The sequence below is a fragment of the Rosa rugosa genome, chromosome 4 (assembly GCF_958449725.1).
Source record: "Rosa rugosa chromosome 4, drRosRugo1.1, whole genome shotgun sequence".
Taxonomy (NCBI): Eukaryota; Viridiplantae; Streptophyta; class Magnoliopsida; order Rosales; family Rosaceae; genus Rosa; species Rosa rugosa.
The window spans coordinates 33,438,612-33,461,879 of NC_084823.1; the positions used below are offsets into that span (position 1 = coordinate 33,438,612).

Below are 23,268 nucleotides of genomic sequence, written 5' to 3' on the forward strand. Positions count from 1 at the left end.
TATATGGTCTCCTTTTAAGATTAGGACTGTCAAAATTGAAACCAACAACTCATAAGTAAGTGAAAACAAACAAGAAATACCGATCAATATACCACAGTAGATACTACAGACCTACAGTACTGCCACCTGTTGTATGATAGATTTGTAACAAATGACAAAAGACAGTGAGAGTTGGAGAATGATGCCAAAATTATACCCTCTTATTGCATACATCTGAACATTCCGAGGTTTCTCAAACGCCTTGGTATTTTCGCATCCAGCTGGTTAAGAATGTCCACCACCATTGTTTATAACTCTATATACAAGTCTCCTTCAACTTCCTCAACTCGATCTAGCTCATTGTGTAATAATCGAAAGGGTAATGGCTGAAGTAGTGAGGTCTAGTAGTCCTGAAGCTGGAAGTGGTAGAGCTGCGCAAGACCGAGAGTTGATCCCGGCGAGGCGAGACGTGGAGGAGGAAATTTCGTATTCTACTCAGGATGCGCACGGTACCTCCATGAAACTTCAGAGGGCTAGGGAAGCTTACAAAGCGTATGCAGGGGTTGAAGAGAAGCCTAAGAAGGTGGAGGTTTTGAGTTGGTATTTCTATGAGCTGTGCTCTCACTTCGTTCTTACAGTTCTTGTTCCTATCGTCTTCCCGCTCATCCTGTCCCAAATTATAAAGCTGCCGGAGAGTTGGGATACCTTGAGCCCCAAGAGCGGTGCCACTTGCACTCACAAGGAAATTAACCTGTAAGTACTGCACCTCCTCTCTTGGCATAGCATCGATCATTTCGATCGAGTAGATAATTGAAATATAGACTTTAGATAATTAAGTCTCGAATGAAGAATATATAGGGAAAACTACATTTTACTACCCTCTAGCTCTACCCCTACCCAAAAAATCACTCCCTAATATTGTTTCAATTTTGTGGTTTGCTTTCCACCCTTATCAAGTCTAGGGTCTTTTTATCCCGAAGGTTTAGGAGAGTGTTTAGTGCGGCTTCACCATGAACAAACTAAGACTACCACATCTGTCATCGGACCAAGCTTCAGCACATCAATTACAACTACAATATCCTGCACTTTCCAGATATATGCAATGTCGTCCACCATTGACAATTTTACAGAAAAACGGCCGTAGGCTATAAATCATTAACGGAAAACTTAGGTTCACGTATCAAATTGTCTTATGAGTTATACTTCAGTACATATATATGTACGTGGTAGGATATAACCAAGCAAGCATTCCTTTGTAAATTGGGGTAATATCATGTTCATGTAATTTGAATCTTGAATATTGTGGTTTTTCAACATTGCAGGTACCTTCGACTCACAAAAAGGACAATACTCTCCAAATACTCTCCCCTAGAATGGACTTCAATTTCTTGGGCTATAGGTCTAGCTATAGCTTCTCCATTCCTTGCTTTTGTTCCCATCGTCCTTGACCATGGCTACAACCAACCCATCATTGCCGTAGCCTCCATAGCGATGGGGTCAATCTTTTGCCTTCCAGCTGGTTCATTCAAAAATATATGGATCTTCCCACCATACATTGCAGCCATAGTAGCTTCAAGCGTCATCGCCACCGCCTGCCACACCCGCCACCTCGGTCTAATGGTTCGAGGCTTCACTGGACCAACTCTTCACAAGTCCCAATTCCCATCTCGAAGAGCAGTCAACTCTTGGCTCTCCCTCTACGCAGCCGCCGCAGGATCCTTGGGCTCAGCAGTCATCTCATCATTTACTTACCGTATGCTTAAAGAAAAGGAGGAGGTATTGAGCCTTTGGATTGTTTCAATCTTTAGTGGCATTAAGTGGCTTTGTGGGATATTCCACTTTCTCGTCACTAATAGACCTTGTATCAGCACACCAGTATCATCAAACTCCCGTCACGCCCTTTCTATTTTCAAGTTTCCTCATGCACTTGGAACCCTAGCTGGGATTTTTGTCTCCTCATTAACAACCATGTGCCTTTTCACTGGAGGAGTGCTCTACCTAGTTGGAGAACTATGCTACAAACCAAAATCTTTGCTCTACTTCTGGCTAACGTATTTCATCTCCCCTTTGATTTCCCTCCCACTGTTACATCCCCTGCAACAAGTCATAAAAGGTGACGCTGTGAAAATGCAACTTCTGGGCTTCTTTTTATCTGCAGCAACTTCCGGGTTTGGATTCTATTTCCGGGGCTCACCTTGGCACCAACACCATGTTTTGTTCTTTGCCGTTCTTCAAAGCACATCTACTGGGCTGTTACACGCTTACGGACGAGTTCTGTTGATGGACTGTTCTCCATCTGGGAAAGAAGGTGCATTCTCTACATGGTTCTCATGGACGAGAGGTCTTGGCATGTGTGTAGGGTTCGCAATTGCATCATCGTTTCCAGGAAATGTAAGGACTTCTTTTGGGCTGTCATTTGGTACTACCATCTGTGGAATGGTGATTCTGATTTTTGGGAACATCAGTGATTTTGGAGGAGCCAAAGCTGCAGGGCATGTGAGAGGGGACAAGTATGATCATCAAGCATCACCTGTTACTGGCCTTGATACTGCTTATGAGGTTGAAGAACCAGTACTGCAAGGGCCATAGGCAAAAGAAGAGAGCAAAAATATGTACATCCTGAAAATTTCATATAGGTCCTTGAAATAACATTGTTTTTTTGTTTGGGATAGTCTGAACTATTTGTTCTGTTGATAATAGGTCAAATGACCAACTGTCCATGTTACATTTATTTCACATATTGCATGTCGACTATTTTTGTGGCTTTACAGTAAAAACTTACCATACCCTACCACAAAGAATTAAACGTCAAAAAGACAATCCCTTTTGCCTGTTCTTGTCCTAGTATAAAGCTTTGATCTCAAAGTAAAGATTTGATCTCAGAGTAGTCCATCAAGTCAGAAAGAGAACATCATTTCTAATCAATAACAGTAAAATGAAACTCTTCTAATGAATTGCTGAGCAACTACTCATCCCGAAAATACAAATTCAAGAAGAAAATAGTGGATTATTTCATCAGCCACAACCTCACGTGTGTACCAACAGTTGAATCTAGTGCTGGTCTAAGAGCTGAAAGGAACTCAGAAATGTAAAAGAGAAGGAACACAATTTCAAATGCCTACGGGGTTCCCTCTCCACTCCATGAACTGGCAGTACCTAAATGAGATTCCAAAGCTTCAAGCACAAAAATTGAGCTTCTTCATCACTTTGGCATAAGCAGGATGGACGAGGGCAGGTAGTCTCAGTCTACGCTTGGATATCTTCGACTGCATCACAAGTTAAATTCAATTAATTACATGAATATATATGTTTAGAGTAATTTTGCATTACATACAAAAAGTTAGCAAATCATGCATGAACTCTCAAATGTTAAAAAACAAAAAAATAAAAATAAAACAAAAAAACATCAAGATGACCACCAGTGAATACATCAAAAACTCGCTAGCCATCAACTCCTTTTTTACAAACAAGAAAATTCTACAGAAGAACTGCTTTCAGATCTGCCAAAGTAGAACAAAAGAACAAGACCCTAAACAAACTACTTCCAGATCTGCCAAGTAGAACATAAAGTATCCCAAAACTCAGTAGACACTGAAGCCCATACTGTGATTCTCAAAAATCCTCTAGTTCCTCTCTCTACCCAAATTACCCAAACTCTGATGGCACAAAACGGCTCAATAAAACTTTTGCCTTCTTACTATCACAGTATGACCACATGTCTTGTGACTTCAACAGAAAGTTAAAGACATGCAGCTAGAATCACCTAACTGGAAATTCTTCTCTAAACAGGCTTAAACTTGTGGATAAGGCCATAGGGCAATGGAGAAACAAATGGTCCACATCAGTCCCTTACACAATGAATCAAATCACCACATTTCTATTTGCCCTACCATTAGCAAATAGCAACTATCCGAGCAAGATGTAGTACCTAAAGGTCCTAAGCCTTCCAACTCAAAGAAGAGTGGAAGGGAAACACACTAGAAGATTTTAATCTCCACCTTCTACCTTCTAAAATCTGTTCTACAAAAAGACAATCAAGCATAATATATACCAAAGACTGCAAAAGGTTAAGCTCCCCAATTTTGAGATTTGACTGTATAGTCTATACCAATGACTGCAAAAAGCAAAGCTCCCCAATTTTGAGTTTATTTGAAGTTCTTCAACAGGCAAATTGCTAAATCAAAAGAAGTACAAAGTTAAGTAACAAGTCTAGCAATAAGAACACTTGTGAAAAAAGAAAATTATCAGTCAACTATCGTCCCTAAACCTAATCTGAATCGCACTTCCACAATAATGGCAAGACGAGAATTGTAACCTCGATAAATGTTTTCACGGGACTGAAGACTTTAAGATGTATTGGCTATAAAGCATAGCTTATTTGTCATCCTACCTACTTTCACATAACTCATACTTGTTTCTAAGATAGCCTTTCTAAGTGTCTCTTGACCAAAATTAAAAAGATTCAATTGTGCATTGCCACCCAGAGGAAGTTCTGAATATATCATAAGCCAAAATCCAACTCAATGTCCCAGAAGCTTCTAATCGTAATACTTTACTCTCTTGTGAGTATATACACAAGTAACCACTTCCTTGTTACCTTCCAAACCTGACACTCAAAGAAAATCTGCAACTGAAAGTAGTAGAATCATCTGCTATAGATTGTCCCAGCAGACCCACTGAAGCCCATTAAATCTTCTTCCGATCCCATTTCTGCCTGTTTTCTTATTCGATATCCATTCACTATTTGCCTACATATTTCATTTCATGCTTCAATATCTTCCTGCCATCCCACCTGCTCAGTTACATAAGTTATATGAAGTGAACTTCCCTACATCTCATTTGAAGAGAACACTGCATGTCTTCCCCAAAATTTCGGTCAATGAGTAACTCTTACAACTTCTACCAGACAGCCACCCAACTTCCAGCATCCCATCTTGTATCAATATTCCAGTGACCAAGCAACACATTAATAATTTCAAGATTCTGACACTCTAGCTTGTTTATGCAACTTAATCGCAACACATCAATTTTGTTTTTAATGCTCTTGGACAACTAATTCAGCCTGTCAAATTCCAGGCCACTGGCAACTGCATCACCACATTAAAATAATAAATAATTAAATAATTAAAAAAAATCAAAGTTTTGGAACAAAATGATAATACATAACGATGAAACAAGATGAAGAAGATTATCATAAATAACAAATAGGTTCCTTCATCACATAAAATTAATTTCTCTTCTCTCACTAAATTTCCCAGTGACTCTCCAAATTTTTAATTTTCTCTTCTAAACTTCTCTAGCTCTCTAAAAGGCTCTCAGCTGTTATGTGTTGGCTATGCCTAAAATATTTCTTTTCTATGAACATCTCTATTTTAGGTATTCGGGGAATCCTCCTTAATAGACGAAATATTCCTATTATGTCAATGCCAATTGAATCAATGTTATTCCGCTGGACCTCTCCAAGTTCAATAAGAAAATATTTCCCCTAGGGCATACTTGCGAGCAAAGTAAAGTGGTCTCGAAATAACAATTGGAAACCAAAGCTGCCATTGAAACAAGTTACGAAAAAACTACTGCTTTCATAGTTGAGCCATTTACCCTGCAATGGGGAGGTTAGGTAACATTGCCTACCTTTCTCTCTTCATTTAGGAACCTGGTGGTGGGGATGTGAAAGCTCAATAAATCAAGTTTCATAATTAGGTTAAAATAAGGAACTCCTGCATGGCTTTACATGACTAGTGTTTTGACACCTGGCTATGATACATCTCAATACCAAGCCCATGGTCAAAACGCTCTAGAAAAATATATTTGGTCAGATGGACCTTTCTCTAGTCTTAATCAGGTTTAACTTTACCATACCATGGTAGTTTCTAGCTTGATCAGAACTTGGATTTGAACCATGTTCAGCATTGAACTTATTATACCTACAAACGATGAATGAGATGTGCTTATAGCTGAATTTTGGTTAAAACCTTGGGCCAGGTTCAAGTCAAATGGTAGTTTCTAAGCTTGATCAGAACTTGGATTTGAACCATGTTCAGCATTGAACTTATTATACCTACAAAAGATGAATGAGATGTGCTTATAGCTGAATTTTGGTTAGAACCTTGGGCCAGGTTCAAGTCAAAATGATTGAATAACCTAGCTACTTAGGTGCTACTCTTGGATGTAGAAACTAGCAATATTGGGCTCCAATATTTCCACATACACACAGATATAGCAAACAATCAGCTTCCATAAATTCAAAAGAAACATGGACAAGGAGTCCACATACGAAGAAACCAGAGAAGACATTTTTGAGCAACAAACAAGAACACTCAACTGCCACCAAACCAGTATAAGCAAAGAAAGAACCCTACTGCTTTCCTACCTAAACAAGTAATATGGGGGTCCCAATATAGTCCTATAGCCCATACCATATAGGTGAGATTACCCCCTTGGCGACATAATATATCTCAGCGGTATTTGGGCCTCTTCCTTAAGCGTGGGCCTAGTCAAATGATCGATGCTATAAGATAGTACTGAGGAATTGTTAAAGGAACCAAAGTAGGCTCCCACCACTGTAGAATAACTACAATAACAACTAAATGCATTTGAAAAGTTGAGTCCAGTAAGAAAACGTCCTAAACTAAACTGAAAAGGAAATAGATAGCTGGAAAGTTATAATAGTTGTTACTTGTCTTTTCTAAATGCATGAGTCTTGAAGAAACAATTACACTAGAAGCACTTCCATGACACAACTACTTTATCCAAGAGAGTGCAATCAGACATTCAGAAATAACTACATCACCACATCCTGTTGGTACAGAAACAGCACACACACTATCCAGATTAAGATTTTTCACCATCTCACTCAGTAACCAACTTAAACTGTTCAAGCTTTATCTAATCAAAGAAACCATCCACCCGCACAAAGACAGAGAATTTTTATACATAGACATAGAATTAAGAGTGCTCCATGGGAAGCTTTTTGATCTCTTCACGATGGAAGCAACCAATAGGAGTGATAGATGGGTAAAACTCTATTCCATATGAACTAGTGTGATTGTGTGAATATACATGATAGTTCTGATCTTACTCTCATTAAGCAATCATCATGTTTATGTTTTCCATTACACATAGATCAATGCAGTTCTCTGACATAAAATTATGTACAGAATGGAAAGACAGACCCAAGAAGTTGGCTACTTATGTTTCCAAAAGCACCTACAAGTGGCAGAACTATATCATTTCAAGAAAATTAGTTTTTCTAACTTGGGCCAAAGAAAGAAAAGGGAATAAAATAAGATAAAATAAAATATAAAATAAATAAACAAAAAACCTAGTGAACATGATTTCTAGGTTGGGTCAATTTTCTGTATTAAAATGCATCATTCCACACATGTAGTAAAGCATCAAGTTATATAGAATATGAACTTAAACTGAAGTCTAACAACTTGCTAGTTTAACATTGACCAACTCTGGATATCAACCCCAAGCATTGAAAAATCAAAGTGCAAGATGGACCTTCAAATGTGCATTGTGCCGCTTCCCCTCCCTCCAGCGTCGAATAGTGCCATCATTCAATAACTTAAACCGGGACTTGTAAGACCTGATCAAGAACTTTCAAAACCAATTACCATACGAAACTTCATAACCAATTCCAAAAGATAACATAGTTAGATGACTGAAATGGCACACACTTACGAGTAACCCTTGATTTTGTATTTCTTTATCTTGGAAGTAACTGGTGTCATTGGCTTTCTCCTCTTCTTACGCTCGCTTGACGAAACATGCCGCACTTGAACCATCTTCACATACACATAATACCATTCATCATCAAAGTGCACTTAACAACACCATATGCAATCCCACATCACAATCCCATTTATTCTGTTAAAAATTTAATACTTAATCATAAAATATTTTTTTTTTTGAATGAAAATTATAGTGAGATAATAGCATATGATATTATAACAATCAAATATCTGGGAATTGTAAACATACAAGATTTTGTTGTTAACTGATCTGATGAAGGACACCTACTGAACTCAGGCAATGTTTAATTATGAAACAATGCATCAGTTGCCTTTAAATCAGTAAACATGTTCTTTCATGAAGATGTAAAACAAGTATCAATCCCAGTATTCTCATTCATTTGATAAAAAAAAAAAAAAAAAAAAAAAGGCATTCTCAGTCATTATCAATCATCCTTCAAGCACCAATGAGGACGCAACTTTTTCTTAAGGAGACAGAACCAAGTTCTAGACTTGATCATTGTCAATCTTAAGACGAAATTATCTCCACACTGGTGCTTGAAGGATGATTGAGAAACATCTTCTAACATACAGCGATCAAAACTTCTTCCAGAAGATAGACGAACACAGATTGTGTTTGTACACTCTCAGACTAACTCTTAAACTCTAATATGGAATGCAGAAATTCATTAGATACACACTTCCAGAAGATAAGAAAATTTATGATGCAAACAATTGATTTCCAATGTAGGAGTTTGTAGCACCTATTTGAAAGGATATGCCTCTCTGTTTTAGAAGTTAAACCTTCGGCTAAGATGATCAGTAACTCATCTTCGCAACATATAACTTCTTTCACACGCATCAGAATCGGATCAGTTCGGATTTTCATTCAAATAAATTCAATTCTGATTAAATTGACTAACATGTTAAACCAGAAATAGGGTAAACTGCACATAACAAAGAATATCGAAAGCCCAAATAAGTCAGGTGAACTACAATGCGAAATTTATATGCTTTCCAATAAGAAAATTATGACATTAAATTGTCTCAAGCATTTTCTCAATTTCACTAACCTGGCAAGCAATACAAAACAACCCAAAAAAAACTTACTGAGATGGGAAATGTTGAAGAGCGAAGAGAGGCGAGGAGCAGTGAAGGTTGGGTTGGTGAATGGGCATTGAAGAGGGACGTTGAGCTCCATGTGTGGCTGCTATTTGAAGCGAAATGAAGAGGGCGAGAAGATCGAAGCAAGGAAGAGGAAGAGGAAGAGGAGAGAGATGGTAGAGTCTTGTGGGCTGATTGTAAGGGTAAACTTCGAAGCTTGGAGCATAATCGCTGCATCATCACCGTCGAGGGTTTTACTGAGTGAGCTTTTGGGTTCTTCTTCTTCTACTTCCGGTTCATTTGGCGGACTCTGATTTGGGGGATTTGTAATTTTGTAACGTAGGTCTCGGATGCGGACGGGTTTTCATTCTAGGGGTTTGGGTTTTGATCCAAATTTAATTTAATTTATTTATTTCTAAGAATGAAAATTTTATTTATTACTTTTTTTTTTTTTGAAATGGACCGGTGCAGTTGCCCTTAAGCCTACTAATATAAATGGAGGCCCTCTTCTGGTGTCAAAGGCGTTCACCAATTTTTAAAGTGACACAACTATCTTCTCACAAGAATAAAAATGGAATAGTACAAATATTATGATAAAATGTTATTATTGTAATTTGCTAATTGTACGGTTTAGAAAATTTTGGAAACTTAGGGGGATGTATTGTATGTGGAATTAGTGGAACTTTTTAAGAAATCTATGGAATTTAAAAGTTTAGATTTATTCAATATAGACTTTCAGCAATCCATGAAAATCTTGGGGTATTCGATTATGATTTTTAAAGACTTTATGAATTCTACCAAAATCTAGGGGTATTCAATTATGACTTTTAAAAATGAATAAAAGTTTAGAGGTATTCAAAATTTCATTCATACTTATGGAATTAGAAAATCAAGGATAATCATGGACTTTGTAGTGTTAACTATACATATCAAATTCCAATAATTTTCTAGCCACCTGTTGAGTCACAAATTACTTATGCAATTGTGCCCCATAATTATGAAAATTGATTTGTCTTCCATGCTATTTTATCCTTTTTAATCCATTTCCTTTTATTTGTAGGAAACCTTGCATTGAGAATAAAATGACTATTTGAGGCTTGAAATGCGGAGATTTGAAGTTAGGAGAAGAAGACATGGAGATTGGAAGAAAATTGCAAATCGACTTTTCCAACGATTTTTCCGGCAAACTTTTCCGGCGAGCCGCCACTCATGGAGGGTCTTTTCTCCAGCAAAGGAGGACCATAGTTGTGAGAATCTCCCATCACTTCAAATTCAAATATCTCCCTACACCTTGTCCTTTTGTCACCTTGCCAATTTGAGAATATTTGGGGGACAATGGTGTAAGAGCATCTCTTGCACACTTTGGGACCAAAGGGGACACACATAGCTGATCAAAGAGAGGCCAAAGACCAATTATTCAGAATTCTTGACTCCATTCAATCATCTTAATCCCATCCAAGATCCATTTTCTCTCTAGAGAAGACACCACCATTTCCACCACTAAAACCACCATCTCCACCTCTAAGACCTCCATTTCCACCACTACAACCTCCATTTCCTCCACCATTCAACACCACAACTCACCTTAGAGATTCCAAATTTCACTTTTCCTACCAATATCAAGAGCTTGGAGCAAGGAGAAGGAGGTGACTACCACCACATCATGTTCTTGGAGACCCATCTCCATCACCTCTTCCGGCATCATCAATAGTCACCATTTACTCCCTATCTCTTTATATATTTGATGTTTAATAGAATGTTGAAGCTTGTGTATCTAGCTATGTGTGAGTAGTGAACTAGTTGGGGCTAAGGTTGAAAGCTCTAGCCAAACTTGCTTGTATTGATGCTTTTGTTTATAAATTGATGCAAATTCATGTTGTCATTCTCACATGCTAAGTCATAGTTGAATGCATTACTTAGACCTAATCAATTTGAGTTATGTGTTTGCCATGACATGAAGTTTTTCCTAGAGATTGATTACCTTTAGGCAAAAAGGGAGCGCGCATGAAAGCACACCATATATGCATGTGAGGGTAGTGAGCTAAAATCACCTAGAGATAGGATTGGTTTGCTTGCTTGGTTACCTAAACTCTAAGCTTTATGCATTTAGGGGCAAAGGATTGAGACCTATCCGGTAATTGAATTTGTCTCTAGGTAGTTAGCTCTAGACTTATCCGGTTAGAGTTAATAAAATGAAAGGGGTTTAAGCCTTAGTAGTCCTATCCGGATGCTAAGAGGGTAGTTGGACAATTAACTTTGCATCATTCATATTCAATTGCTTTAATGTTTGCAAGGGAGGCAAAAAGTGAAACCCGATGCCCTAACTCCCATCCATTTGATAACAACTTATTTAGTTTAGCTTAGTTTATATTACTTGCTTTCATTGTTTCAATTTGAATAGAAACCAATCTCAAAATCAAAATCAAATCTCTATACACCATCTTGCACATACTCACCGGCCATGAACTTTGGTTCACTTGTGAGCCTTTGTTTGTGATTATACATTTGCATATTCTTCTAGTTTTTCCTTAGGTTTTCCCTAGCTAGGAAAGGATTTACCAATCCTCGTGGGTTCGACATCCTTACTTAATCCCCTATTCTATAACTTGTACCTCTTGCACTTGAGGGTGGCTTCAATGTTAGCTAGACTAAAGATTTGAAAAAGTATATCAAAGATTTTTATTTTTTATTTTTTAAATCTATCAAAGTTTTCTCTCTGCACGCAAAGATGTTGGTTATCTATCATCTCTCTTTCTTGTTTCTTCTTATCTCTTCTCTAATCTTTCATGATATCAATATTTTTTGATACCCAACATGGTCATTGTAGTTGTTAAATGTGATTTTTTTTTTTTTGGTTCAATTGTGATACTTGGAACCCTAATAGCAATAAAAAATGATTTATGAAACCCTAAGACCCAAATATTGTGGTCTACCCCTAAAACCTTGAATAGTGTTGCTATGAAATACTAGGTTTTGTCTTATTAATTAATTATTCTCATCTATCATGGTTCAAGGAAAGCTTGAACAATTGAATTTCGATTGATTGATTATAGATCAAGACATTGATCAATATTTTTATGATATATGTTAATAGGTGAAAACAAAATTGATGAGAATAATTAACCATAAGCATCAAGTGATCTATATTGTATCCTTAAGTTGATTGGGAGATTAGAAATGAGAACAAACTAGATAGACAGAGTAATAATCATTCATTTGAGTCAAGTTATACTAGAAGATACTTGACCATTGAAGAGACAACGAGTTATTATCTTGCTTTGCAATTGGATTGCATTGGTTGTGTTCTTTGTTTTTTATTTTTATTTACTAGAAAATCTATAGAAGTCATTCATAATAAAGTATATAGATTTTCAAGAATCAATAAAAAGTTTGTTGCTAAAATCAATGGTTTTAAGAAATCAATAGCAGTCTACCAACTTTTTAAAAAGTCTGTGGACTTTTCAAAAAGTCTGTCAATTAAAAAAAGTCTGCACAAATCCAAATACAATACACCCCCCTTAGAAATCAAGTCAAGCAAACGTGGGATGAAATCACGCGAGAACGTGTCATTCAATTCACTGCTTTCTTCATCCCATGATCAGCAGTTTGATTTCCATGACCATTTATAGTTCATACAAAAGAAATTGAATATTTTTATAAAATATGGCTCTGACTCTCTCTCGGGAGGACTATCGTCTGTTCCTCTCTTTGGTGAGCGGCGGCGACAAAACCTTTCATCTACTTCTCTTTTCATATTGCGGCGGCGATATACCTATTCGTCTGTCTCTCTCTTCGGGTCAAGGACTGAAAAATCGATTTTTTCGCCGATATTTCGGCAAAATTTTCTTTTTTTTCGTGTGGGCGATATTATCCTTACATACCAACTTAAGGATGCTCCATCTTCCTTCGGTACCTCAGATGGTTGCAGTTGCTCTAGAGCTGACGGCAACGGCAGAGCATCCTTTTCCTTCGGTGCCTGGACCCCGGCTATCCTTTCCACACCATTGACCAGCCTGATAAATTCCGGAATGGAGTTACGGAACTTGAACATAGTGTAACATCCCAAAGAAAACGTGGAGATTACAGTGAACGGAGTTTTTTTCCTTTCACACATGGTTCTGAACCTCGACCACGTGAGCACACGACGGGCTTGTTCACGAAATTGGCGGAAGTCTTTAGCCCCCGAAGCCCAGTGACGGGATGCGTTCTTGAAAATCCTCCTCCACCCCTCGCGCCCCGCCACCGTAATTCTCCTCCACCCCTACCACCACGTTATTTGAACATGCGTAAAATTGTTTTAAAACACACATACTACTTTGTCCTTTCCTTTCACACATGGTTCTGAACCTCGACCACGTGAGCACACGACGGGCTTGTTCACAAAATTGGCGGAAGTCTTTAGCCCCCGAAGCCCAGTGACGGGATGCGTTCTTGAAAATCCTCCTCCACCCCTCGCGCCCCGCCACCATAATTCTCCTCCACCCCTGCCACCACGTTATTTGAACATGCGTAAAATTGTTTTAAAACACACATACTACTTTGTCCTTATATATTAATGTCAAAACGAAAATAGAGTGTATGCAAATTTGTTGAAGGCTACCATAATTAACTTTTCTATTCACCACCATCCCTTAACAATCAAACAGTATAACACAATAAGTTAATAACCTAGTTTTGACAATAATCTTGAGTGATCTGCCAAAATCCAGATCTGAGAAACGGGAACTAAAAAATTCCATGATAGTTCATGGAAATGCTAAGGAACGTATGCTGAACAATAATATATAAATTTAAATTGCATTTAGAAAGTAAATCAAAAGTCATAAAGATGATAAACAAATGATACAGAGAGCTAGCTAGGTAGCTTTATACCCACTCGTGTCATTGGGTGGTTTCTTTTAAGCACTTTCAGCTTATAAACAATAACTCACTGTTGATCCGTGGCTAATCTACACGCATACGAAAATGCATTTTCTATTAATATACGGACTTTACTTTTCAATGAAAACAAATTAGTCTGTTCATTTTCATTTCTATATTGGTATATTAAGCATATTCTCACTCCTCTGTACTTGCTTGTTAATTGTTCAGATGCTAAAAGGTTAAAGTTGCGGTGAGTTTTCAAAACAAAAAGTTTAAAGATTATTAGAACATGAACAACAAAAGGGTTTTGAAACGAACATACCTGATCCTTAATAATGTGAAATTGAATAATAGATTATACACAAATTTATTGAAGGCTACCATAATTAACTTTTCCTTTCTCTACCATCACAACTACATCATTCGAACGATCAAACACAACATATATTTGGCTCAATTTTACTCGATTAAAATTTAGACAACTGTTGCGCAATGATCCCAAAATCCTAGTCGATCAGTAGAAACATATAGATTTAATACGAAGAGAAACAAAAACAGAAAAACAGATTTAATACGAAGAGAAACATGCCTTCAAGCGTTCATGTCTTACAGAGGTCATCAATGGTTTCAGTTAGATATCCTAAACCAAGAGAAACAAAAACACGAAAAGGAAGAAGATCGGAACAGAATTAAAATTCTCAGCAAGCAAGTACACATGTAAAAAAGCATGATACATATTACGTTCAAGGAAAGAGAAAACCAATTTAAGGAATGATGTACCAAGTATATTCCACCCCTCAAACGCAAACTTGTCAAATTGAAATAACTAAGCACAGAGCTTTTGACCTCTCTAAACAAACACATATTTAATTGTTTTTCTCTACTTCCCCGATTTACTCTTATAAGGAAAAAAAAAAAACAAACCATTAATAACAAATTCTTCAGGTTGATTAACAATTAAACAAACCAACTCCTGAATAAATTTGCAAAATCCTAGCTACTTGGTTTGGGTTTTGTTGTCCTCTGGAATTCTTTTCTCAATCTTTTGGCTTTACTGATCTCCTTCTTTTGTATGAACTATAAATGGTCATGGAAATCAAATTGCTGATCGTGGGATGAAGAAAGCAGTGAATTGAATGACACGTTCTCGCGTGATTTCATCCCACGTTTGCTTGACTTGATTTCTAAGTTTCCAAATTTTTTTAAACCGTACAATTAGCAAATTACAGTAATAACCTCTTATCATAATATTTGTACTGTTCCATCTTTATTCTTGTGAGAGGATAGTCGTGTCACTTTAAAAATTGGTGAAGCCTTTGACATCAAAAGAGGGCCTCCATTTATATTAGAACAGATTAATTTTGATTCATTAATATTTACGTTTTCTTTTTCTGATGGTGGATGTTGGTGATTATCTTCCCCAATTCTTATTGTCAATTTGTCATTTTTATTTTGTTTTGCTGTAGTTTTTGGAACTAGAAAGGTTACGTTATCTGCTTTTAACGTGCTGGCAACAATGGCCCGATTTTAGTATTAGTTGATCATTTACACAGAGTTTCAGTCTCTTCGTGCTGTGAAGATCAAGCAAGTCCATAGAACTGGGTCCAGCTCACAGAAACAAGGTTCGAATTCCTTTATTCAATCCAATGTGTAGGATGCTTTCCAATTGCTATTACTTTATATAAGTGTGTTCAGTGCAAAACAAACTCAAATTTAGGCTTATTGGGATATTGTATTGGTATAGCAGGTTATGGAGGTTGTGAAGATGTTGGAGATTAAGCTTCGAATTGGATAGATTTTGCCCAAGTTGTTTCAGGTGATTGGCGATAACTTTTACTCGGTCAAATTATGCCACCAAAGTTTTTGTTGTATCAAATGTCTTAGAATTCTTGAGCAGTTATGAATTTCTGCATTAATGGTACTCTAAACTACTTCCATCTATTCAAAAATTAGCCTTGAACTTTTATGAATACAATGGCTTAATCTGATTCCAAAATAATGCAAATGGTTATAGTCTCCTATCTTATGCCTGTATTCTCCAACAGTCATGTGTTGGCTGCCACTCAGTTTATAAAACCTAACATTTGATTAACATTCAGTTTGTTTCTCTTCTGCAAAAATGATCGAGAAAAAAAACTGTTAGTATATCATGTATTGGCATTCCTCACTTTAACAAAACATCTCTCCTATTAAGCCCATGGGTTAGGAGTCCAAGTATGCAGCCCAAGTCCATAATTGGTTAATTATAATTTATCCCACAATTGTGTGGTTGTCTTGCTGTCGAAGACCCCCTTGAAGACTTGAAGATCTGTTTGCTGTCAGCTTCCCCCCATCTTAGCATAATTGAACTTGCCTCTTCTTCTCTTTGGGGCTGCCTTGCTGTCAAACACCAAGACCAAGTTTGAAGAAAAGTTCAATTGCAACTTGCAACCTCATCTCAGTTTGCTGCCTTGTTGTCGTGGTTCCCAATCCCATCTCATCTTGCTATCTTGTCCAAGATCAAGCTTCAAACTTGAAGATCAAAAGAAGACCCCTCTTCATCATGGCTCAAGTAAGCTCTTACATGGCATCTCTTTCAAAAAGTCAATGGTTTTTCATGGGTTCCCTTCCTATGTCAGTTTTGATTATGGAGCTTGAGTGTTTTGGGTTCTTGAATTGGTTTCCCAATTAAAATTAGGAGCATGGGTTTACATGGGCAATCTGAAATTATGGATATGGGTTTACCTACTCCAATTGAGATTAAGGGTTCTTTGAGTGAACTGTCCTTTCTCTTCCTCCTATATATATATGGGTACTCTGTTCATTTTCGATCATTGAAAATATTTGGGTTTTCAATCCCTTTGTTGTTTAAAGTTCTATCTCTTTGGTTTTCTGTTTTTCAAAGTGTCTTGTTCCATGTTGAAAACAATTTGAAAAACAACAAACCATTCAATCATTCATACATATCATATCTTGCATCCCATGAGGTCATTTGGGTATTGCAAGCTTCAAAGGTGAAATCTCCAAGACGAACTTGTTGCGGTCATAGCTTGTTTCATAGTTGAGATTTCTGAGTTGTTCACTTGTGTAAACAATTAGCAAGGAGTGATTACAAACTGTCTAGTGAGTCAGTCTAGAGAAGTTGCCGCGTCCAGTGCAATCTTTGTTTTTTGTAATCTTGTAAGTTGTTGTTCATTAGTGAATTGGTTTTGGTCTTTCAAGAGTTAAAGGCCACGCAGATGTTTTCCCTCGATAGGGTGTTTACTGCGTTAACAAAAATCTGCGTTCTTTAATGCTTTAGTTGGTTTGCTTGATTGTTCAACATTTTCTGTTCAATATTAGCACTCAGGATTGATCACCCAGTTGCAATCCCTGAGAAAGTTTTTGAACGAAAAAATTGGTTGTGAGCCTATTCATCCCCCCTTTAGGCTCCTTCTAGGATCTACAAAAACAACTTCAAAATATTTGAATACCAAACAATCATTGTTGAATCAATCTTTCTCCTATAAACTTCCTCCATTTTTAGAGCAGCTTAGACCAATATGGTCAGACCTCAAATTGACAGCTTTAGCTCACACAGCTTATAGTCACTCATTGTAATATAAACTGGACTTCAGTCTAAGCCTCTTAGTTTCAGAAACTCAGATTTTAACTTCGGAAATACCAGTTTGTTAAGTTTAGCTTCTTTTACAACCATTCATTATTTGCTTTTATGCGAGGCTGGATCAAGTAGGGTGATTCTTCTGTTTCTTATTAGAATGCCTTACCATTTTCTTTTACAAACATAGATACTTTGTTGTCATGCTAAACTGGTTATATATTCACCACCAAATGCTAAACTGGTTTGTTATCTAACATTACTTATGTTTATACTAGGCTGGTTTTGAATATGGTTGTAATTCTGCGTCGGGTCTGCTCAATTGAAAATTATGATAATACCTTATACCAGATTCTTTATCTGTGACAAACTATGGTACTGTGATGTTTATCATACACTCATTTTACATCTATTTGAACAAAAATTACAATTATTTGAATTAAAATTACAACATTGAGAACAAAGTTACCATATTCATTTACACTATTTACATATAATTAAACAAAAATTACAACATTAACAACAAATTTGTTCAAAAACTTGTAACAAGGTCATAGGTGGTGTAATTACCATTATTAGAACTAAGATTACACAAAATAGGACTCAATATTACTATTCTGACAACAAATTTGTTGTCACATTTATAAATGTGTGTATGAGATATGGGTATGTATTATAGAATTTTCCTCTTTTTCTTTACTTGACTATTTGACAAGATCAAACTCACATTTTTCTATTAGTTTCATGAACCAAAATTAATTAACATTCCAAGATCTTTTCTTCCCCTGTTTGAAAATCTGAATAGATATCTAACAAAGATGTTTGTGTATTGCATGATCTCTCATAGCATATTACTGATCATAATAATGGTTTGTATGGAATTCCTTTCTAACTTCAGTTCAATTGATTATGATGTAGTCAATTTAGGTTGAAAGATTGACTTTTTGTGCTTGGCCTCATTTATCATTGATGCCAGTTATTAATGTGTAAATATCTGTGTTTGCAGGTGACTGTTTTGAGCAAGAAGCTTGATTTCCTGCTGTGACTAAACGTTAAGAACTGCTTTATTTACTTATTTTGATCCCGCAGTACTTAGATCAAACTGACTAATTGTCCAACTGTCTCTGTGAGTTAATTTCTCAGTTTCATTCGGCAAAGCAGGAAACCTTCTCTCAATTTCTTAAATTATGCTCCTACCTTCACTTGGTTTCAATATGAGCGGTTGGTAGGCAAGTGCAGAGATTGTGCCTCCCTAAATCATGTTGGTGCACTATGCCTGCATGGCTGCATCAGGCTCATTAGGAGGGAAATTGGGCGACGTTGGCGACTCAGGTGGCGGCAGTGGGGAGTTCGATTGGAGAGAAGTAAACTAAATACAAAATATTGGATAGTAGAATGTTAGGAACCATCACAAAACGCAGAGAAACTGTTGGAAACACTTAAAGCTCCTCTATCTCTATTCAAAATCGTGGGAGTCCGATTGGAGAAACCAGGATTAGAGGGAGATGGACAATGGTGAGACGAGTCCTATGTCACTGGTTTGACGTCGTGAGGTAACCGAATGGTAGAGATCTGACGGGCCTTGTTTGTAAGTTATTCCAGTCGTTAAAATGAGTGTGCATTTTGGGTTATTCTTTAATTGAATTTTAACAAAAAATAGAGCACTTAATAGAGTTAATCTTCAATTAAGTTAGAGTACAAGTGTAAAAAAATGGTACGAGTAACAAAATAGGTAGAAAATATATCGGGACAGCTGAAATGCTCCTTATTTTATGGTTTTCAGACAGTCAATAGAAAGCATATGTGAAAATTTTATATTAATAAGTCAATAAAATTACTCATTTAACGTGTGAACCAATTACATTCACCCGATCGTTCAGAATCGTGATACACTTGGTGGTCTGAGTTTATATTATTAGTTTATACGACCTACTTGTTGCTGCTGATTGATTCCCTCAATTTAATTTGTTTTTTTTCTTCTTCTTTTTAACCCTGCAATGATTTTCACCAAATTCTAATAATCTTATTGGCCCGGCAGGTTAAATTATTCGGAATCTTTCCAAACTGTTTCAAATATTTCAAATGAAGATGAAGAGTTAGGGTTAGGGCTAGTTTGGGATTGCTGTGACTTAAAAAAAAAAAAAAAAACTGTTGCTGCTGTGTTGTGAGAATAATCGACTGTGAATTAAAACAGTTTCGTGTTTGGTAAATAATATTTTTAAAAGTGCTGTCAGTACATAAAATAACTGCAGATTGTGTTTTGATCCACAACAGCTTCTAAAAGCAACCTCTAGGCTGCTTCTAAAATCTGTTGCCAGTGACCTATAACTTTCAGTTAAAGCTGTTTTTTATTTATTTACCAAACACAATAAAATCTAAAATTTTGAACAAAAGCTGATTTTTTTTTTTTAAAAAGCGAAGCAATCCCAAACGGAGTCTTAGTCAACCATAGACGAATTACTCGTAAATTACTAGAATTTGGTGAAAATCATTGCAGGGGTTATAAATGCCACGTGGCGGTCTGTAACTATATAGCAATTTCTCGTCAGTGTGTCTGCTGGTAACGACCCAAATAACCCGAGACTGTTGAAGGAAAGCGCGCGGCAACAAAATCAAACCCTCCATCGTCGCCGCGAACGAGCCCTAACTCTCTTCACTGTAAGTTTCAATGACTGGAGGTGGTTCAGTAATTTGTGGTTTTAGGATGATGATGATTTTGGAATTGAAATTGAAATTGAAATTGAAATTGGGTTTTGAATTTATAGTATACTCGGTAATATGGAGCGAGAGGTGATTCAAGCAGAGCTGGTGTTGCCAAACAAGCTGAGCTTCAAGAGGGTTCAGATGAATGAGAAGTACCCAAAAGGCCAACCCAGAGGGAGATGGAAGCACCTCAAACAGATCATTCAGGCCGAGAATTATCACAACTACCCTCCTGATGAACCCAATTGTAAGTTTCATTTTACCCCCTTAGATTAGATTACTTGTTAATTGAATTCAAACTCTTAGAGCTCAACATTGTACTTCCTTTTTGCTATGTTTGATGTAAATGGTGCTCTTTAGTGGGGGACTACAGCGCATGTGAATTTCTTAAGTTGCACAGATAAACATATTTAGTTTAAATTCCGTAGAGGTAAATAAACGCAATTGTAAGTTATACTAGATTTTAAGGATTCAATTTTACTCCCCTTAGATTAATTGTGCTGAGTTTGTTGCAAGTGGTGTGCTGTTTAGTGTGACTACAGAGCATCTGAATTGCTAAACTTGATCAGAGAATCATGTTTATCTTAGTAGTTTAAGCTTATAGTGGCAAGCGTTGTGCTCATTCGTTCAGTGTTTATAAATTTTCATATATTGTTTCCTACTTCAAGTAACAATTTCTTCTTTCTTTTTCATCCCCGTGATTTGCAGATGTTAATATAGAGTCACCACCCTCTATGCATCCGTGCAAGAGAATTTGTGATATAACAGGATATGAGGTATTATTATACTTTTTACAAGATATGGATACTGTCTAATTCAGTTTAACTCCTAAGGGTGAATCTTTTTTGTCTAATCGTCTGTTTATTCTGAGTCTCACATGATTTTCATTTTATTCACTAAGTTTTCCAGAGAACCCTTTCTTTTCATTCTCTCTAGCTATGTGGTTGTAACCAAATGACTTTCGGCACCTCTAATGATGTCTTGTCTTTCATGCTTGCCTAGTCTTTTTAAAGAAATTCTGAAATCTAAGAAGAAATTTCGGTACCAAGTTTGAATCTTTGAGGAACCTCACAGCAACTAACATAGTTCTTATCCAATCAATGTTTCCAACTGAATTCCCGTTTACATCCCCACCGTAGTTACTATCTGTAACTGGGTTATTTATTAGAATGAATGTCAAACAAGGTGTTGCTGTGCTGAGTCCTGTCTTTAGGTTGAGTGCAAACTTGGGAACTGATTTGAATATGATTAAGTATGACTGGAAAATTGGTGATATAATGGAGACATGGGATATTTAGGCCAAGATTTCTCAGGAGATAATATGGTCTGTTGATGAGATTGAATGGCCCAAGTTCAATGAAAATTGATGGAGCTCAAATTTTAAAAGTAGAGAAGAAACAGATAGTGCCTCTTACTTGGTGATGACATTTTTGTTATTTTGAGGCCAATTATCTGTGGGATCAAATGAAACGTTGCTGGGCCATTGCAGCAACCACATTATGATTTATACTATTGGTTAGCTTTGCTTTAATATTAAAGTAAAAAGGTTGCTTAGCTTTACTTTTGAAAAAAAAAAAGTAGGAGATGCTTCATGCAGATAATCATTTAGCCAAGTCATGGAGGTAGTGTTGAACCTTGTCATATCAGGTTCACATGTAAGTCATATAAATTATTTCTAGTGAACCACTGACTGTTGACTTGTTTGAGTCTTAGAACTATGAACACGGTCCAAAAATAATGATACTGTATTAGGTTTTTCTCTAATGAATTCTAGATATAATCTTCCTCGGATTTGAGCACGATCCTTGCATGTATTAAACAAATCTTTCCTGATGTAAGTGATCAATTCTATGTGACCTTAAGTTGTTAAGAATCTAGCCGAGTACCTGTACTTATGTAGTTGTGCTCATATATATATATATATTGCTGGTCAAACTTGGATGAGTTGAGGTCTAGCCAGTCATTCATATGCTCCCTTTTTATGTTTCCTGGCTGCAATATTTATTGATGAGTTGAGCTCCAAGGAGAGTTTCCATGAGATGACAAATTGAGTGATTCCTCCTTGATCTATAAAAAATTGCTGAAGCAATTGATGGCCAAATGTTTATTCTTCTTGGCTTAATCATCTTCATAGTAGAGAATAACGCTTCTGTGCATGATGCAGGCACCTTACTACGATCCAAGAACCAACCTCCGCTACGCCAACGCAGAAATCTTCAAGCAAATAAGATCGCTTCCCAATGAATATGTTCAAAGATATCTGGCTCTGAGGAATGCTGCTGTGGTTTTGAAGTAGAATCCCTACTTTTCAGCTTCAGAAGGCATCAGGATTCACATTTCCTGAGTTAGAAACTTGGTATATTGTAAAAATATGATTCTAATTGCGCATGCATATGTTGTTACTTTTATGCATCTTACTTGCTGAGAGGAGTACTCCTGTCGAAGCAAGTACAGTGGCCAATATAAGCCTTAATGATTTGCAGAGAAGTCATCTGTTGCGCACACTCGATGCCAATAATGATTCACAGTAGCTTGCCCTTTTTTTCCTTTATGTTATATATTCTCCTTTACGTCTCCTCCCTATCTGCCTTTCCCACACAATGAGCCTTTGCAATCCCTCATCATCTCGCTAGTGTAAACGATACGTACGCTCATCGATGAGTAAAATACGTACGTTCAGAAGGTTCTAAATTCATTCTTCCATGCCTCCTTGTTTTCTTCGTTCAGTGGTGTTCAATTGTTTTTAGATCTAAATCTAATGGTAGAGAATAATGAGGTAAATGAATCTATTTTAATTTTCTTACCGTTCTCCAGCAATACTGAGTTTCGAATCAGTTGAGTAGATAAACATGACTCAACAGTACAACTCACTATTGATTAAGGAATATGACTCCACAGTGCATATTGTTCAGACCATAGTGTATAGACATAGGTCAAATCCGACTCTATCATTCACACCATATGACCATAATGCATAGACCTACGTCAAACTCCGATTCTGATCATTCACACCATAAATATGCATAGATCTAAGTCATTGATACTAACAAGTAACAACCAAATTAATGCCCTACACCCAAATGGGTTCCAAAGATTTTGACTCAAATGGTAAGGATCAATTGCTTCACGCGTCCAATGGTCAAAGCCTCATCCTTCACGCAATGTTCTCAAACCCTATTGTATGTGATTACTCTCTGGCAATTCCTCTTATTAAAAATGGAAAACCTTCCCAATTATTCCTTTTTGGCCATACTTGATTGCCTCCTTTATTCTTCTGTTGATCTTAACCAAAATTATATTCCTTTC

General features: G+C 36.7%; 3 protein-coding genes and 1 long non-coding RNA gene across 4 annotated transcripts; 3 read left to right on the forward strand and 1 right to left on the reverse strand.

Annotated features, from left to right (window-relative positions):
* Positions 1–321: 321 nt before the first annotated feature.
* LOC133706545 (uncharacterized) lies at positions 322–2,739 on the forward strand. Its single transcript, XM_062132085.1, has 2 exons — positions 322–732; positions 1,302–2,739. The coding sequence occupies exons 1-2, from the start codon at positions 362–364 to the stop codon at positions 2,566–2,568; spliced, it is 1,638 nt and encodes a 545-aa protein (XP_061988069.1). The 5' UTR covers positions 322–361; the 3' UTR covers positions 2,569–2,739.
* Positions 2,740–2,910: 171 nt separating this feature from the next.
* Positions 2,911–9,157, reverse strand: LOC133706547 (uncharacterized). The gene is made up of 4 exons (XM_062132086.1): positions 8,826–9,157; positions 7,666–7,769; positions 7,486–7,570; positions 2,911–3,245 (listed from the first exon to the last, which is right to left on the reverse strand). The coding sequence occupies exons 1-4, from the start codon at positions 9,057–9,059 to the stop codon at positions 3,156–3,158; spliced, it is 513 nt and encodes a 170-aa protein (XP_061988070.1). The 5' UTR covers positions 9,060–9,157; the 3' UTR covers positions 2,911–3,155.
* Positions 9,158–15,170: 6,013 nt separating this feature from the next.
* LOC133741740 (uncharacterized) lies at positions 15,171–19,289 on the forward strand. The gene is made up of 3 exons (XR_009862087.1): positions 15,171–15,304; positions 15,430–15,498; positions 18,266–19,289. It is a non-coding gene; the product is annotated as an uncharacterized LOC133741740 (long non-coding RNA).
* Positions 19,290–19,756: 467 nt separating this feature from the next.
* LOC133745589 (protein EIN6 ENHANCER) lies at positions 19,757–22,513 on the forward strand. The gene is made up of 4 exons (XM_062173685.1): positions 19,757–19,917; positions 20,025–20,209; positions 20,671–20,738; positions 22,127–22,513. The coding sequence occupies exons 2-4, from the start codon at positions 20,038–20,040 to the stop codon at positions 22,256–22,258; spliced, it is 372 nt and encodes a 123-aa protein (XP_062029669.1). The 5' UTR covers positions 19,757–19,917; positions 20,025–20,037; the 3' UTR covers positions 22,259–22,513.
* Positions 22,514–23,268: the final 755 nt, after the last annotated feature.